The sequence below is a fragment of the Odocoileus virginianus genome, chromosome 5 (genome assembly GCF_023699985.2).
Source record: "Odocoileus virginianus isolate 20LAN1187 ecotype Illinois chromosome 5, Ovbor_1.2, whole genome shotgun sequence".
Lineage (NCBI taxonomy): Eukaryota > Metazoa > Chordata > Mammalia > Artiodactyla > Cervidae > Odocoileus > Odocoileus virginianus.
In genome coordinates this window covers 50,772,474-50,791,040 of record NC_069678.1, presented here as the reverse complement: position 1 = coordinate 50,791,040, position 18,567 = coordinate 50,772,474, and the positions used below count along the sequence as shown (strand labels likewise).

The 18,567-nt window shown below is 40.9% G+C and overlaps 1 protein-coding gene across 3 annotated transcripts in view; it reads left to right on the top strand.

Moving 5' to 3' along the window:
* ST6GALNAC3 (ST6 N-acetylgalactosaminide alpha-2,6-sialyltransferase 3) overlaps positions 1 to 18,567 on the top strand; it is a 591,798-nt gene that overhangs the window by 130,866 nt on the left and 442,365 nt on the right. The window contains exon 1 of one of the 3 annotated variants that reach the window (XM_070467901.1): positions 11,369 to 11,393. The exons of the other annotated variants lie outside the window; for them this stretch is intronic. Within the exon in view, the coding sequence (XP_070324002.1) occupies positions 11,388 to 11,393 (6 nt within the window). The 5' untranslated portion in view covers positions 11,369 to 11,387. Of the gene's footprint in view, positions 1 to 11,368; positions 11,394 to 18,567 lie in introns of those variants that run through there. 3 annotated transcript variants of the gene reach the window in all.

Genomic DNA, 18,567 nt, shown 5'->3' with positions numbered 1-18,567 from the left:
AAGTACAAATGCCCAGGTATTGCTTTTTTCTCCAAAGCTCCAGGTGTTTCTAATGAACAACCATGTTTAAAAACAATTGGACTGTTTCACTTCTATTTCATATTCAGTGCTCTCATTTCATTTAGTTCATTTTTTCCAACTTCATCATCTCATTTTGTTTTGTCGTTGTTCTTTCTCAGACCTTTATCAAGCATAGTAGGAAAGCTTCTTTATACATATATATGTATAAAGATATATACATATATATATACATATATATCTGTGTATATATATATATATGTACATATGTATATATATGTATTTTAGCAAAAAAGCAGGGGAGAATCAGAGGCCTCAGCATGAAGGAGACAAAGAAGGGCCTTGGATAGAATCATTTGGCATTCTAACAGGAAGACTTGCAACAGGGCATGAATCTGCTCTTGGATGCAGAATGTCAATTTCTAGTTTATAATGACTCATAACCCAATGTACATAGTGTTTGGCATGTGCAAAATATATTGGCAAATGCATTAGTAAAATTTAACTATCCAAAGCTCTGGGAGCATTGACTTGGTAAAATAACAGAATCCATTAAAGCAAAAGTAATTAACTGACTCAGCACTCCTTCCGGGTAAAGTGGCAAGAAGTCAGGGATGACTGTGAAGGACACAGAGGGCAAATCGGGAATTTCCTGACTACAATAGAAGGATGACACATAAAGAGACAGAGCCACTGCACACGCCTTTGCCTTTAGCTCAGAAGCGCTGTCCCTTATCCAGAAAGCAGGGGAAACTGTTAATTGATGTCATGGCATCTGGTCCCATCACTTCATGGCAAATAGATGGGCAAACAGTGGAAACAGTGGCAGACATTGTTTTTTGGGCTCCAAAATCACTGTAGATGATGACTGCAGCCATCAAATTAAAAGACACTTGCTCCTTGAAAGAAAAATTATGAACAACCTAGGCAGCATATTAAAAAGCAGAGACATTATTTTACCAGCAAAGGTCCATCTAGTCAAGGCTCTGGTTTTTCCAGTGGTCATGTATGGATGTGAGAGTTGGACTGTGGAGAAAGCTGAGCACCGAAAAATTGATGTTTTTGAACTGTGTTGTTAGAGAAGACTCTTGAGAGTCCCTTGGACTGCGAGGAAATCCAACCAGTCCATCCTAAAGGAAATCGGTCCTGAATATTCATTGGAAGGACTGACACTGAAGCTGAAACTCCAATACTTTGGCCACCTGATGGGAAGAGCTGACTCATTGGAAAAGACCCTGATGCTGGGAAAGATTGAAGGCAGGAGAAGGGGATGACAGAGCATGAGATGGTTGGATGGCATCACCGACTCAATGGACATGAGTTTGAGTAAACTCTGGGAGTTGTGATGGACAGGGAGGCCTGGCATGCTGCAGTCTATGGGATCACAGAAAGTCAAACACAACTGAGTGACTGAACTGAACTGAAGGGGGTCCTTTAAGGATGTATGGGTAGATTGTGTGTGTGTGTGTGTTTGTGTGTGTGTGTGTGTGTGTATACAATTAGCTCCAAGGCTTTAAAGAAACTCAACAGAAGTATTTATTATGAATCTTTGTGTAAGGCCTCTGAAAGGTTGTGGAGGTAATACATACATGGATGGAACCCTAAACTCTGCTTTCAGAAAGCTGAGCATTAGAGGAAGGTGAAGAGTGCCCCCACCTCTACCAAGTCCTCCTGCCTCATCTTCTTCCAGTCCTGGCTCTGTTGAAACTCTGCATGGGACCTGATGAATGTGCACAGTGAGTTGTTGGAAAGGGATGTAGAGGTGATACTTGACAACATCAAATTAGGGGAGTGAAGAGTCTGTAATCAGAGACTGCCTATTTTATGCTGATGAGACCAGTTAGTCTTAGATGTTGAGATACATTTTTTTCCCAGTGGAAAATCTGCCTAGAGTCTTTAAAAATTTAAGTCTGTCATCTATATGTGGCCTTAGTGCATTGCATTTTCAAAGTCCTGGTTTTATTAGGTGTATATTGATGTGGCCTCTGGGCTGTTGATGTTAAAAAGGGAGATCTGAAAGTTCTTCAGTTCATCTTAATTGTGAAGAAATTTTCTGTCAAGAAAGGAAATACTTCCTCAGATAATCAGGTCTGTAGTTTTATAGGATCCAAGTATGGTCACTTTTAATATATAATTAGACTTTATTATTTCTCATTAATTTGTGGGAAGTTTGTTGAATCAGGGTTTAGAAAATTTTAAATGAAATTTCATTATATTTCGAAGAAAACTAAATGGCTGTCAGCCATATGCAAGTACCATGCTTGATGTTAGGATATGTGTCAAAGAAATTGTTTGTTCTCAGTCTCAGCTTCAAAGTAGAGTCACTTGGAGCTTAAAGTCTACTAAGAAAATTTGGGAGACCCAGGTGAAACTCAGATCAAGGAAAGCTTCACTCTGGTCAATGGAAGCAGCACTCAGATAAATGAATGAAACACTCAGGTCAATGAAGGACACACTCAGATAAATGAATGAAACACTCAGGTCAATGAAGGACAGAGATCAGTGAAGGTAGTGCTCAGATCAATAAAGGGGCACCTAGATCAATGAAGGACACACTCAGATCAATGGAAGCTGCACTCAGGTCAATGAAGGTAGAACTCACATCAATTAAATCAGAGTCTGTGGTATGTACCTAGGTATCACTAGTTTAATAAAACTCCCCAGGTGATTTCACTGTGCAGCCATGTGTGAAACCTCAGTCAAAGCTCTGGAGAGTTAAAACGACCCAGTATCAATTAAGTAAAACCTCTGGGGATTAGGGTGGTCATTGGTAAGTTTTACAGGCTCCCCAGGTGATTCTGATACACATTGAGGGTTTCGAATCAGTGGAATGGACCCTTGCCCTCCAGAGGATAAAGTAAAGTGAGAGAAAAAAGAAATTTACGTGTGAACCTGTTCCTTAACAGTTTCCTGTACAAAAGTACAAGAAAGTCTACGTTCAAATACTGAAAAATTTGAATAAAAGCCAAGGAGTCACAAGAAAACATAGGCAGTAAATATTTGATAATTAAATGATTTATACTCAGCATGTTGTTTGGATGGAAATTGTGTTTTCAAAGTGTAGGAATTCTTGGAAATCCTTTTTTCCATCATACATTTTCACCATTTATTCTATATTATGGATAAAATCTTGATCCTCTCACCTGCCAGAATTACTCTAAATTTTAGAGTGAAAGAGCTGGAATTGACACTGCCCTTTTAATCTGGTCTCTAAACAAAGGCTAGTGTCTGTGGAGAATAGTAGGGTGGAGCTGGGTACCCTGGGAGAGCCGTGAAGGTAGAAGGAGTTCTTTTTATCCCACTGTGGAGGTAGGAGATGGGGTGTGGGGGGGAGTAGTTGTTGGCCTGGATACCTAGGAGCTTGTTTCTCCTAGGTATCCAGTGAACAAATGTGCACTGTTCAGAATATTCCATATTGCAGGATGTCTGTTTTAATACTAATATCATGTAATAGCAGTGTTTTTCTGTGAGGTGTAGGGAGATTTGATAGAATTTTCTCATGTTTAATTTTATTGCCGTAGGGGGTGGCAGAGGATGAGATGGTTGCCCAGCATTACTAAGTCAACGGACATGAGTTTGAATAAGCTCTGGAAGTCAAGGGAGGAAAGAGGAGCCTGGCATGCTGTAGTCCATTGGGTTGCAAATAGTTGGACAAGCCTTAGTGACTGAATAAGAACAGATTTTATACATAGTGGTGTAAACACAGATAACTAATGTGAACCTATTGATTAGCACAGAGCACTCAGTGCTGTGTGGTGACCTACATGGAAGGAGCTCCAAGGAAGGGGGGATTCATGGACACGTGTGGCTGACTGGTTTTGCTGTACAACAGAAACTAATACAACACCATAAAGCAATTATCTTAAAGCAAATAAATAAATTTCACTGCCATAATTTTTTAGCCCTTTGGTAACTGCTTCTTAGAGTTTCTTAAGAAAACTCAACTGAGAAGCTGAACGGAAGTGAGGGATGACACAGGAGATTTCTTTGGATTTCCATAGCACTCCATCAGACTGCCAGTAGCCTTGGAATCTTGTGTAGAATTGTACCTTACTTTATAGGGGTCATATATAGACTTATATGAATTGGTATATGTAAATGCACTTACGGCAATGCTGGGCTCCTGCCAAGCACTAAGTAAATGTTCAGCTCAGTTGCTCAGTCGTGTCTGAGTCTTTATGACCCCATGGACAACAGCACGCCAGCCCTCCCTGTCCATCACCAACTCCTGGATTTTACTCAAACTCATGTCCATTGAGTCAGTGATGCCATCTAACCATCTCATCCTCTGTCATCCCCTTCTCTTCGTGCCTTCAATCTTTCACAGCATCAGGGTCTTTTCAAATGAGCCCAGTTCTTTGCATCAGGTGGCCAAAGTATTGGAGTTTCAGCTTCAGCATCAGTCCTTCCAATGAATATTCAGGACTGATTCCTTTAGGATGGCCTGGTTGGCTCTCCTTGCAGGCCAAGGGCCTCTCAAGAGTCTTCTCCAACACCACAGTTCAAAAGCATCAATTCTTCGGCGCTCAGCTTCTTTTATTGTCCAACTCTCATATGCATACATGACTACTGGAAAAACCATAGCTTTGACTAGACGTACCTTTTTTGGGAAGTAATATCTCTGCTTTTTAACATGCTGTCTAGGTTGGTCATAACTTTTCTTCCAAGGAGAAAGTGTCTTTTAATTTCATGGCTGCAATCACCATCTGCAGTGATTTTGGAGCCCCCCAAAGTAAAATCTGTCATTGTTTCCCCATCTATTTGCAGTAAATGTTAGCAATTCTATAACTTCCTCAGTACTAGAGTTACTCCCATCATTTGTTCCCTGGGCTGTGGGGACCTTGAGGGCAGGCTAGCTCTCTCCCTCGTCTTTACATTCCCAGCCCCATAGCACAATTCTTGGCTCCAGAATCATGACTCACTCAATGTGTGGTGAGTAAAAGATGGGCCAGTTTAGATCTGAGTGGCCAAAAAGACTTGTGCAGTTTTTGTAAGTGTAGCATATCAGCATTTCAGTTCTACCTGAGTGAAGAGCTCATGCCATGTCATGTTAGTACTGTGGGGAATGCCTGCTTTAGAAGAAAGGGCAGTCTTTTGTTGTATACTCACTGCTTTACCGTCTCCCTTTGCCTTCTTAATGTGGAGATTCCACCACACCTCCCTGCCTAACTCTCTGCCTGCTCAAGGTTCCCCTGATCACAGGTCAGTCCCCAAGTCATCATGCCCTAGGGAAGACTGACCTCAGGGCCAGAAGTGTGGTGGAGAAGATGTGGAGGGGGAGAGATCCTGGTGATGTGCCTGCTGGACATCTGAGTCCCAGATCAAAAGAACATCTTGTTTGGTCCCAACTGGCATTCTCTGAGGGAAATAAGTGTGTGTTTGTGAATGGGACCCTTGCTGCTATGATTTTTATGTTGTCAAGGAGGAGGGAAATCTACAGTAGGATTGAGAAAAAATGAAAGTGAATATATATATTTTTTCCTCCCAAAGAAACCAAAAGCATTTCCACAGCTATATTATCTGATGCTGCCGATTTTATGCTTCAAAGAATTGAGAATGGATACCTGGCAGCAAGTACTAAATCTGTGTGTGGTGACTGACAGATTAAGCACTAAGGACGTTAAAGGAGATTAGACCATGGATTCCCCAAACAACAAATGTCAGTGTTACTTTCCATCTTGGAATTGAACGAAGTTGCCTTTATGTTTCTCACTATAGCCAGTGCCATTACATCTTCCCAGTTTGGTTCTTACATTATTTCTCTCTTTAGAACATCACTCATTTATTCAAATAGTGGTTTCTTGAACTCCTCTCATGTAGTGGCTTGGTTCTAGCTACTGAGAAGATATAACAAAACATGAGGACTGGTCTTTAGATTCTAGAAGCTTATAAGTCAGAAGACAGAAAAAGGAGGTCGTAAAGAAAAACAAGACCATAACATAATCCCATGAAATCTTACATGATGAAGTTTTATGAAGCCATGTTGAAGGAATGCTTTCAAGTGAAGCGAGAACAGCACAGAAAATAATACCACCTTCCGGCATTAATATAATCTTTCCTCATCTGTTGTCAGCCTGAGTTAACTGAGAGCTGCTGGCTTTTAATTTTCCTCTAGGCTGTGGAAGATGGTGGGATGGTAGAATTAGGAGTATGGTCATTTGACTTATTTTTGGACTTGAATCCTGGCCCTGCCAGTCTTCCATTGTAGGGCTTTCGACTGGTTGCCTGGGCTTCCCAGGTGGCACTAGTGGTAAATAGACTGCCTGCCAATGCAGGAAACCCAAGAAATGTGGGTTCAATCCCTGGGTCAGGAAGATGCCTTCAAGGAGGGCATGACAACCCACTCTAATATTCTTGCCTAGAAAATCCCATGGATGGAGTAGCCTGGTGAGCTACAGTCCATAGGTTGCAAAGGGTTGGACATGACTGAAGTGACTTAGCATGCATGCACACAGACAAGTTATTTAATATTTCTGAGCAAAACTAAATACATCTATAACTTTCAGAGATGTACAAAGAGTAGCACTAATGCTCACAGCAAAGTACTGGCACTTAGAAGGCATTCAGTAGGTAGTGATGGTTATTAACAACAATTGTAGCAGTAAAAGTCTTTCTACTGGGCCACTAAACTCACACATAAGTGGTTCCTTCCTGCAAAACAATTCCATTCACCTTGCTCAGGTTAACCTGTCTTTCTTTATATGGCAGATTTAGTACTTTTCATTCCCCTAAATTAGCAGCATTAGACAACATATCATGGAGTGGTGCTTGCTTTCCTTGAGGAAGCAATATGTTTCTTTTTTCATTTTTTATTTCATTGACATTTCTTAAGAATTCCCAAAGAAGTAAGCCTCAGGTAGTTTCTACCCCATATTAAGAGAGGGTTGTAAATCTAGTATTTTTGACTTCTGGTTCTTCTATCTTTCTGTCTTTTTAGTGGTAACTAGTAACAATAAGTTTTTTCCTTTTTATATTTGTGTCACTGTGTTGAATATTTTACATGATTAATCTCATTTAATTTTCCTAACAGTTCTGTGAGGTAGTTGTTAGCCCTGTTTTATAAATTATGAAACCAAATCCATAGCTGGCCAGAGAGTGATAAGGTGGGATTTGAATTCTGATAGTCTTGTTCTAGAACCCATGCTTCTCCTTGGTGCCTGGCTATCTGCTCACTCTGCTCTTTGTGCTTATGGGGTTTAGCACCATTTGGGAAACTACACAGTAAGGGTAGTTATCTGCCCCCCAGCCCCCATTTCAAATTGATGCTAAAGGATGGATGTTAAATTAATCTCCTCTCTAGTGTTGATTCTCCACAGTCCATATTCTTTGCTAGCTGTTCAATTTTCACCTTGGTTGCTCCAATGTGCCTATCATATAAGTTGACCTTGGAACCCCCTTCATGAGGAAGCTGTACTGTCCTTAGACCTGGGCAAGAGGAACTGGATTCTTCTGCACTTTCCCTGTGCTTCAGAAAGAAACATACTTTAGTGGTCTGTTCTGGCTGCTCCCACCCATGGAGTGAGAAGTCCTCACAGGCAAAGTGATGAATTGCCTGGGAACTATACCACCCCTTCTGCAACGCAGGGACCCAGGACCCCAGAACTCTCCACCCCATCTCAGGATCTGCTGGGTCCTTTTCTCTGGGGCATCTCTTGTGATTGTGCTGCATCTTACAGGATGTCCTGACAATCACTAAGACACTAAGTTTTCTGTATCAAAGTGTTCTGCAAATGATTAAGTATTATCTTAATCTGTTTGGTCTCCTATAATGTAATATCATACAGACTTGGTGACCTATCAAAAAACAAAATTATCTTTCTCATAGTTTGCGAGGCTAGAAGTCCAAGATCAGGGTGCTGGTATGGTTAGATAAGGGCCCTCTTCTGGGTGGCAGACTTCTCACTGTCTTTTTACATGGTGGGAGGGGAAAGGATCTTTCTGGACCCTCTTTTATAAGGGCACTAATCCTCCTTGTGAAGGCTCCACCCTCATGATTTAAGCACCTCCCAAAGGTCTCATTTCCTAATACCATCACCTTTTGGGGGGTAGAATTTCAATATATGAATTTTGCTGGGGACACACACTGTCAGATCATAGCAGGTGTTATACAAGGTTAGCCATCATAATCTTATACCTGCTTGAGCAGAAAAAGCTCAGGATTACAACCCAACATTTGACTGAAGACTTAGTCTATGAAAGGATTAGCAACAAAATCTACTGGAAGGAGAACAGAGACTCAAACCATGTGCCTCTGTCTTCCAGAACCTTGGAATTGCTTCTGTGGATGAAATCTAAGGACTCTTGAGTCTAAAACTTTCTGAGGGAAGCAGTCAGGGAACTTTTTAGTGCCAGCCATTGAGTCAAACCTCAAAAGCTGATGATGGGCTTGGAAAAGGTAGGGTGGGTTGCTGTAGCTGTTGCTGACTCATCTTCGACTAGGATCTGAGTGCCCTGAGTAGCAGGATTCTCTTTCCGTTTTGATGATGGTGTTTCTGACTTATTGTTGATTCCCCCCGCTCCCACCTTTTTTTTTTTTTTAAACATCTGCCTCTACCATTTTCCAATCACATTGTACCCAGAGTAGTATGCATCATAAATCTTTTTCACATTAAATGTTCTCTTCCACTGGGTTGCCTGTATTCTGTAGGCTTTTCCCCCCCACATTTCTCTGGCTGATTAGTGTTGGTAAGGATTTTATTTGCCTCTTTTTATCTCTCTCTTTGGTGTTTTCTTTCATTCTTCTTGGCCCAGTTTCAAGTTTCTTTGGTCTCCAGAAACCTTCCATGCTTCACCTTTAGAGATGAATTTGTCTTTTGTACTTCTAAAAGCTTTTGTGTTTAGTGGCTTATTCTGCATATATATTGGTGATTTCTCAGGTCTTCTATTACTTGATTCTCCTCTTTTCAAAGGTGTCTTAGAATATGCTGGGCTGATACAATTGACTTGGTGAATTCTAAATTGCACTCTCTTGAGAGTAGGTGTGTGATGTGCCCGTCATGATGGTTGCTTCTACCCTGTGTCCGTTGCACTCGGAGTGCTTTTTGTAGCCATTGACCTTGTGCTGAGATAAAAGCATGGACTTTGTACTTTTGTGAGTGCAGCGGCTCATGAGGCTTTAAAGACTATCTTTTACATCAGAGCATCTCATAGTCATGCAAATTGCTTCCTGCTCAAGCATGCTGGTCCAAGGGCACAAATGGGGGCTGACTGCCAGCCTCTATTTTCCTTACCAAGCTTTGCACCTGGTTCAGGGCTGCACCCTCAAGGGGGGACCCTTTTTCTAATACTTGAGAACATGTCATGTGGGCTGGCATCCTATCTGCTTTAACTTACCTTCAGGGGAGAAGCTGGAAGAAGAGGTAGTGGTGTTTCTTGTGGGGAACAAAGATCTGCTTACTCACCCAGAATCTTGAAGTACCCCCAAATAAGGGAATTTGTTAAAGGCCAAAGCAAACTATATAAAAGTTGTTAAAAAATCACATAGCACGTGCTTGTGTTTTTCATGCCCAGGATGATTTTTATGTTCCATCAGTTATTTAATACTCAGTGGGGGTCTTGCAGTGAGAGCCACCATCTGATTTCAGCCAGTGTAGCCCATTGGTCACCCTTACCTGCTATGTCCTACTCTCCCTAGAGAATTGCTGCCCCCAAATTGTATTCAAGCATCCTAGCTCTTTTAAGATAAACTTGTCCCCAGGGTCTTCCATTTCCCACCTACTTTGGTCAATTCCTGGAGCAGCCCCACTTGGATTCAGGACTGCATTTTCTACAAGTCAACAACTCAGTAACTTGGCAGCCTTTGCCAAACTGTAATTGCATCTGAGAGCTGCACATACCTTAGGTATTTCATTTTTTTTCCCTCATATGAACCATAACTACCCATTCTCTGACTTGTATGCTGAAGGGATAGTACACTTCCTTAGCAAATATTTCTTGATGTTGCCCTTTGTTCTGAGATCTGTGACTCAGACCTTATCTATAGTGAACTGAATTTGTTATCTTTTCTGGACACCTGTTCTAACATGGCCTGAGGCTTTCTGTATTCATCCTCCTATTTAGTCCACTAGGGCTCCATAACAAAATGCCACAGACTGTGTGGAGTAAACAGAAGTTTATTTCTCGCAGTTCTGGAGGCTGGAAATCTAAGATCAAGAACCCAGAAGGCTTGGTTTCTGGTGAGAATTCCCTTTGGCTTGCAAATGGTCGCCTTTTCCTTGTGTGTGTATTTGTGGTGTCTCTTTCTTTTCTTATAAGGACATCAGTCCAATTGGATTAGGGTCTCACCTCTATGACCTCTTTTAACTTTAATTAAATGCCTCATCTCCAAATACAGTCACATTGGGGCTAGGATTTCAACATGAATTTCGAGTGGACACAATTCACTCCATAACAGCCCGCACTTGCAAGCCTTTCTCATTTAAACATATCCAGTAGACATTAACATTTCATTGATACCGTTTTTTGTCCATTTGGCCTCATGTAGCCATATTAAAGACTTCATTTCCACCCTCAGAAAAACACTCCATATCACAGTAATCACACTTCGGACCTTGCCCCTTAGATGGCGTCCTAATAGTTGTTTCCAAAAATCTAAGCCTCATTTTTGGAAACTGCTCCCTTATGTTGAATATAGTGAAATGTTTCCAGACAATCTCATTTTGTTAAAATTAAATTGGTGTTCTCTGGACCATATTTGTCCCATAAGCAGCATTTTCAAAGGGCTCAGCAGGCTGGGGCCTCCAGCCTGTGCTTGTAGTAATCATATTGGTTTTTAATCAAGACCCTTATTTTGGCAGATTCTCTTTTTTGATCATTTGAAAACTGCTTCTTGAGGGTTTACACTTTAAATTCACTGAACTTAAAGAGGTGCTGGATCACAGAGAGAAATTTTTCCTGGGAAAAAACACCTGCCTAGTGTATAGTGCATGCGTGCGTGCTCAGTCGTGTCTGATTCTTTGTGACCCCATGGACTGTAGCCCACCAGGGTCCTCTGTCCCTGAAGTTTTCCAGGCAAGAATACTGGAGCAGGTTGCCATTCTCCTTCTCCAGGGACTTTTCCCTACCCAGGGGTCAAACCTGCGTCTCTTGCTTCTCCGGTATTGGCAGGTGGATTCTTTACCACTGTGCCACCTGGGAAGCCCCTAGTGTATATAGTATTAATGGTCAATTTTGTTAATGATAGTAATGGGGAGGATTTGATCATCCACCAAGGATTTTAAAAAATTTATGGAACATTACAATTTATTTCATGTCTCTCATGCAATATTGAAGAATTCCACAATTTGATTTTTTTTCTATTTTTTTCTGGGCACAAGAGTGATTTCCGTGAGAAGAGGTTTTTTTTTTTTTTCTTTTGAGACCATTTTGAAATGCAGGTGCAGGTGCATGATTAAGAAGTACAAATTCTTTGGGGATTAATCATGAAATGTTTCAGGGTTGTTACAAGGAAGCTCATCAGTCTAGTGAAATTAGGACCACTTTCTTGGTTCTGAATTTTCATTTGCAGTATATGATCAGTTACTTTCTGGGCTAGATAGTATCTGTGGGTACCGCTGATGGATCTAAGACACAGGAGGGGAAAAAGAGAACATCTGAGGTTTATATAGTAAAGCCTGATCTGTTCTGTGCTGGAAACACTTAGTAAATAGCTACATCTGTTTCATATGCTTAAAATGAATAACTCGATGAATAAATGGATGACTTCATTAATTCAGGATGGACTGTTTCTTAAATAATCCAAATTAGTAATAAGCAAAGACAATGCTATGTGTTCATCAAGCCTGTTCCTCCTGGGCACATGGCTAAAATTGCATTTCTCACTCTTTCCTGTTGGGTAGGGCCACGGGATTGAAGTCTAGCCAATGAAGTTTGGTGGGAAAGACATCTGGGACCTCAAAATCTGTTTAGTCCTCTTTTGTGATCCTCAACATATTGTCTCTTAGCTTGTCCAATGATTGGATTCAGAGGGTACGGTGGAAAAGCTTAGGGATAGTGGAGCCAGAGATGGAAGCAGGCTGGTCCCTGAAACACTGCGTGGAAATAGTCCTCCATCAACTCACATGAAGCTGTGATGTTATTTGAACAAGAAATAAATCTTTATTGTGTTGTAAGCCACTTTAATTTGATTTTAGGGTTATGTTACAGTCGCTTGTATTGTAATAATTATAGTAAAGTTTCATCTTGGTTTTGTTTCTCAGTATTATTGTAATCAAATTGGGGTCCATCAGCTTGCTACTCAAACCAATAAAGAGACAAGTTTGGTGGAAAGGAAGTTTGCTTTATCTTGAATGCTGGCAACTGTAGGGGTGGAGGGGTGCCTCTCCGAAGGTCGACTCCTCCCCACTAACATTCAGAGGGCAAGTGCTTTTACAGGTGGAGGGAGGGGGCGGCTACATGCAGGAACAGTATAGTCACCTCTGACAGTCATCTTGGAATTGGTCATTGGTGATCTGACCAGCATCATCTTGATTAAGTACAATTAATCTTCAGTTCCAGGGTCAGTTTGTTTCCATTTCCTTGAGGCTAATTCTTGGAATTGTGGCAGCTTAAATCATGGCTATAGTCTGGTCATCACGTAGTTAACTTCTTCCACCTGGTAAGGGTTTCAGTCTCTATAAAGACAGTTCACAGGATATGGCTCAGAATGTTATCTATAGCCCTTGAGGGGGAACTAAAGGTCCTCGACTTTGCTTAGAGAGATAGAAAGAGAGAGTCTCTCAGTCGTGTCCGACTCTTTGTGACCCCATGGACTGTAGCCTGCCAGGATCTTCTGTCCATGGCATTCTCCAAGCCAGAATACTGGAGTGGGTTGTCAATTCCTTCTTCAGGTGATCTTCCCGGCCCAGAGATTGAACCTGGATCTCCTGTGTTGTAGGCAGATTCCTTACCGCCTGAGTCACCAGGGAAGCCCTTGCTTAAAGACTAAACTATCATTATTTGGTCTCCTTTGACTGTTCTCCTTTGATTCCACAGTTTCTCACTTGTCTGATTAAACTTATTATTTAGCTAAAATTTTTCCACAGACAAAAGACTGACTGAGGACGTGGGGTCAAGGACCATATGATCCTGCTCTGTTTCATTATTTATGCCAAAAAATATTTGACCTGAAAGCAATGAACACCACAACAAAATGTACCTATGTCAGTTTCTGCCCTATTAAGACCATGTTTTTTCGCTGTACTTATTCCAAGTAGAACCGCAGGGATGTGCTAATTTAGAGGCCTATTGAATACTTATCAGAGGTCCTGTGAAGTTACATCTACATTAAAACAAACTTTTAGAGAGGGGAATAGTATCAGGTGTTATTCTTCCTCTAAAATCTGTTGAGGAGTCTGCCTTTTCTAGACATAAGCCAGCAAGTGAGGGTATCTACCTCTGGTGGCCACCACTATCTGATTAAGGGAAGGCAGGCACCAATTCAGGCACATGTTCTCAATTGTGAAAATTCCACAAAAGAGATGCTTTGCAGAGACACAGCACATGAGTTCCGCGCATGATTTGTTGTTGTCGTTTAGCCATCAGTTGTGTCCAACTCTTTTGTGACACAATGGGCTATAACTCACCAGGCTTCTCTGTCCATGGGATTTCCCAGGCAAGAATACTGGAGTGGATTGCCATTTCCTTCTCTAGGGGATCTTCCCAACCCAGGGATAGAACCTGCATCTCCTAAACTGGCAGGGGGATTCTTTACTGCTGAGCCACCAGGGAAGCCCCCATTAGGTATGATTATTACCTAATTTATTTTAGGTCAGAAGTGAATGCTTACTTTTTTATGAATGCAATAATGGACTTCTTGCCCCTCAGAATTGTTTTGGGAGCAAACAATTAAATGTCATTGAAAGAAACCCAGGAAAAAGCAATAACCAAGGGTCATAAAGATTGAGTTTAGAAATTTTTTTGTCCCCCTCTCCACTTTGAGAAGTAGTCACTTCATATCCTAGCTTCCTTTTTATAGCTGTGTGATCCAATATGGCAGCTGTTAGTCATATATGACTATTTAAATTTAAGTAAAAATTAATTAAAATTAAATGAAATTAACAGTTTATTCCCTTAGTCACATTAGCCACATTTTAAGCATGCGGTAGCACAACTGAAGCGACGCAGCAGCAGCAGCAGCCACGTGAGGCTAGTGGCTACCCTATTTGTCTTATTTGGACAGCTCAGATGTAGAATGCTTCCATCAGTCCTTAGAGTTCTATTAGCCACGACTGGTACAGAGAGCTAGCTTTTGTATTTTCATTCTTTCATGGTGCAACTAAATTTTCAGATTGTCTCACTTCTCCTTTATTTAAAAGCACTATTAAAAACAACAGGCCCCAAATGGAGTCATTTATGGTAAGCCCAGTGTCACCAAACTGAGACTTAATTACACTTTGCCGCTTTCAGAAATGGAATACTAAACCAGTCAATCAGGAATCATTTGATCAGCATTAGTTAGATAATCGGGTTGATTGCTGTTGTTTTTGTTCAGATGCCAAGTCATGTCCCACTCTTTGCCACCCCGTGGACAACAGACCAGGCTGCTCTGTTCATGGGATCTCCCAGGCAAGAATACTGGTGTGGGGTTGCCATTTCCTCCTCCAGGGGATCTTCCTGACCCAGGGATCGAACCTGCATCTCCTGAATTGGCAGATGGGTTGTTTTCCACTGAGACACCTGGGAAGCCCAATCTGTTTGATAAACCCTTGCTATCCCTAAAGGAAGTAACCTTGCAAGAACCAATCTGCTTTTTTTTGCTCAGTGCAACTTACCCATTCCCGCTCCCTTCTTTCTATAAAATCTCTTGCCTTTTATAGCTCTTTGAAGCTCCTTTCTGTCTGCTAGTTGGAATGCTGCCTGATTCATGAATCACTGAATAAAGCCAATAAGATCTTAAAATTTACTCAGTTGAATTTTGCTTTTTTAACAGCACTATGCTATTTTCTTTAAAGCACATGAGATGTTTTTAAGATTGTTGCAATATAAATTCTGGAAAAGGTTCTAGAACAAGTCACAAAAGGATGATTTCCGAGTACCCATAAAAGAAATTTTGACAAGTAGAAGCCATCAAGAGTTCACAAGTGAAATTATGACAGATTCCTTTCATTTTCCTCTGTGATTGGCATAACAATATAAACTTCATGAAAGAAGAAATTTTTAAATCTATTTTTCATTGCTGAGTTCTCATATTTTCATTGCTTATAGCGTAGAAGGTATTCAGTAAATATCTGTTGAACCACAATTAGACGAATAAGGTGGATGCAGTTAGTTTATCAAGACAAAGGGAACAGTTCTTATGCTATTTATGACTCAGTCATTGCTGGGTAATAAGATAGTTGGGTGAGTTGCTAACTAGTTAAATAACTGAGAGAAGCAGCTAATGAAAAGAGCTTTCAACTTGCAGTTGGATTTAGAGTTAGCTTCAATTCTTGGCTCTTTCACTTAATCTATGTGATCCTTGGTAGTCATTTCACTTCTCTGAATCACTGGTTTCTCATCTTCAGATTGTGCATAATAATTTTGACATTATGAGGTTGTTGTGGGTGTCAGATGTGGTGATATAAAAGGCTAGTGTGAACACAGCATGAAAGGAGGTCTCTAGTAGAATTTTAAAGGGTGAGTCTTCACTTCAATCTAGCTAATGTTCATAGCTCTGATAAACATAGGGATATATTGATTGGATTTGTGGATGACCTAAGCTGACTTAAAAATCAGAATTCAGAGAGAACTTAATAGATTGAAAAGATAGTTTAAATCTAATCCTTTAAGGTGAAATCAGGAGAAATATGATGATTTACACTTGATTTAAAGAAATGTTGCAGTGGTCGTGGATAGAATTTGTGGCTTACAGTGTTACGGCCCATGTGCTGCTGCCAGAAGTTAGTTTTACCAATAGGATGAGACACTCAGGGTGGCACATTGGAACTCCTGGGAAGTTAAACATGCTGATGACTGAGTCATTGCACAGTTTCTCTTTTAATTGGTGTGGGACTCAGTGTTAGCACTGGGATTTTTAACTTCCCTTCCCTTCCCCCCAGTGCTTCTAAAGTGCAGCTAAGTTTGGGAATTACAGGTCTAAGCTGAGGGAGTCTCTCCATATGTTCACTCCATATTTACAGTCTTTCAATATTACTTGCATGGAAAAATGCCTCCTGCAGGAAGTTCAGAATGTCCTACTTAGGCTTGCAGTGTCTTTGGGGAAGATGTCAGGACAATGGGTGGACTGGCAGTTCTAACATTCTGAGGGGAAGTCGAAGGAAACAAAGCCCTTTGTGTGGAGAAGAGTTGGAAGAAGTAAGAGTCTTGGACATTGCTTGCTTGTCCTGTCATAGGAAGCTAAGCTTAGTTCCTCTCTCTGGCATTTCAGAGGGTAGAAAGAGATCCTCTGAATGGAAGCCCCAGGAAAGGAATAGGAAACTGCTTTGCTGACAGTAGTGCATCCTGGAAGTGGCCAGGATTGCCAGGCTCTGGAAATTTACAGAGACCTCACAGATTTTATGGTGAATTTAAAGGCATTTAAACAGGCTGGGTGATAGGTTCAGCTACCTCCAAGTTTTCTTTCAGCCCCTGCCTCAGGCATACTGGTCTCACTGCTGTTCTTTGAGCCCTGCCCCATGCTTTCCAAGCACCTTTTCCATCTCATGGTCTCTGAAGTTGCTCTTTCTTCCTCTTATAATCCTTATTCTCCAGATATGTGCACAATTACTCTCACTTTCTTTAGGATTTTGCTCAAATTACAGTCTCTCCTTCTACTCTTTATTTTTCTGTCACCATCTGAAATCACACACACACACACACACACACACACACACAGATGTATCTGTCTATATCTATAGGGCTTCCCTGTTGACTCAGTGGTAAAGAATCCACCCACAATGCAGGAGATGCGAGTTCAATCTTAGGTTGGAAAGATCCCCTTGAGAAGGAAATAGCAACCCACTCCAGCATTCTTGCCTGGAGTATTCCATGGACAGAGGAACCTGATGGGCTACAGTCCATGGAGTCGAAAAGAGTTGGACACAACCGAGGGACTAAACAGAAACCATTCCTTTAACAGACTGTAAGCCTCACATGGTCCAGGACTTTTGTCTGCAATGTGCACTGATATGTCCCCAGGGCCAGAAAAGTGCTGGGCTTTCATAGTGCTCAAGAAACTTCTGCTGTTGCACCAATTATGTTTCCCATTTTCTGTTCTGGCCTGGATAGATTTCCTGGAAGGAGGTCACCTAATTTATATCTTTGAGGGATAAATTTAGTAATATACAGGTAGAATAACCACTTTCAAACTGTTTTCCTTTTTTCCCCCTTTCTTCCCCCATGTCACATGGGAATAGCATCTTCTAAAGACAAAACTTTATTACTGATTAGTAGTTTTGAGACAACCAGTGAATAAAATTCAATGTGAAAAGGAAATGTGAAACTTTACTGCAGTATAATTTGTTTCTTCTGCACCACTTTGGGTACAGTAAAGGTCAATAATGCCCAGAAAATCTAGGTTTAATGTCTTTGATGTGTAAAAATTAGTGCTTTGTCATCAATTGCAGATGCAGGAGGACAAATCACTGGCACATTAAGTTGCTCCTGCTACATAAATTACAAATCTTGTTAGGAAGAAAGTATTAGAATCATCCCTTGTTATTTTAAAAATGCCAACTCTGATAAACAGTCAGCCTTGGGCATATATTAAAATGCTTGAATTCTCCTAAAATAAATTCAGCCTTTTAAGATAACACCTCATTTTAATTTCATACACGATTAAATCTATCAATTCAGAAGTCTTTTAACATATAAGTTTTGAAATCATAATAGTACTCTTTAACTCCCCGTGGAAAAGCTTAAACCTCTCTCGGCTTCTTTAATAACTTTCCTTTATTGACAGAGAATTCTCAGAAATCCTCAGTTACTTTGTTTTGTGTTTTTGTGTGTTTTTCTCAAGGAGAAGAGGAAATTAAATTGTGATCCTAAATCCCTTTCATTTTTTGAAGCAGATTTTTCTTTTAATCATAGTCCAGAAGGAGGTTAAAAAAGCTCTGTGAATCAAGTATTTTATCTCTCTCATGATGAGATGGTCTGAATTGTTGTCTTAGATCCAGCAAAATCTTTATTCCTACATCCAGTGGAACTTATGAATTTCTCATTGTTAGCATAAAGAGTGCCTCCTCACTGCTGCTCATGGTGACTGCTTCTTAGCTCTTTTGTAACTTAAAGGTGCTTTCCAAACATAAATTTGAGAAGACCAAAGGTCAGGGCAGGTTCTCACTGCCTGACCTGGCCCAGGAGGCTGTCTTTGGACAGAGCAGCACCATAGCCTTTCCAGAAGGTTGCGGCCTCCTGTCCAGCTTAGAGACCTTGGAGGCTTGAACTCATTCTGATGAGTACCTCCATTCTCATCAGAATCTCCTTTGAGAGGAAACTCTGTCAACAAGTATTTATTGTTATTGAGAACTTGTGCCTGTCAGAGTCTGTGCTTGGGGCTAGAGGTACAGTGGTGAAGAAAACAATCTGTTTTCCTCAAACTAAAGAATGAATGCAGCATGTGCATATTGCCTGTTGGAGATAAAGAAAAGCTGA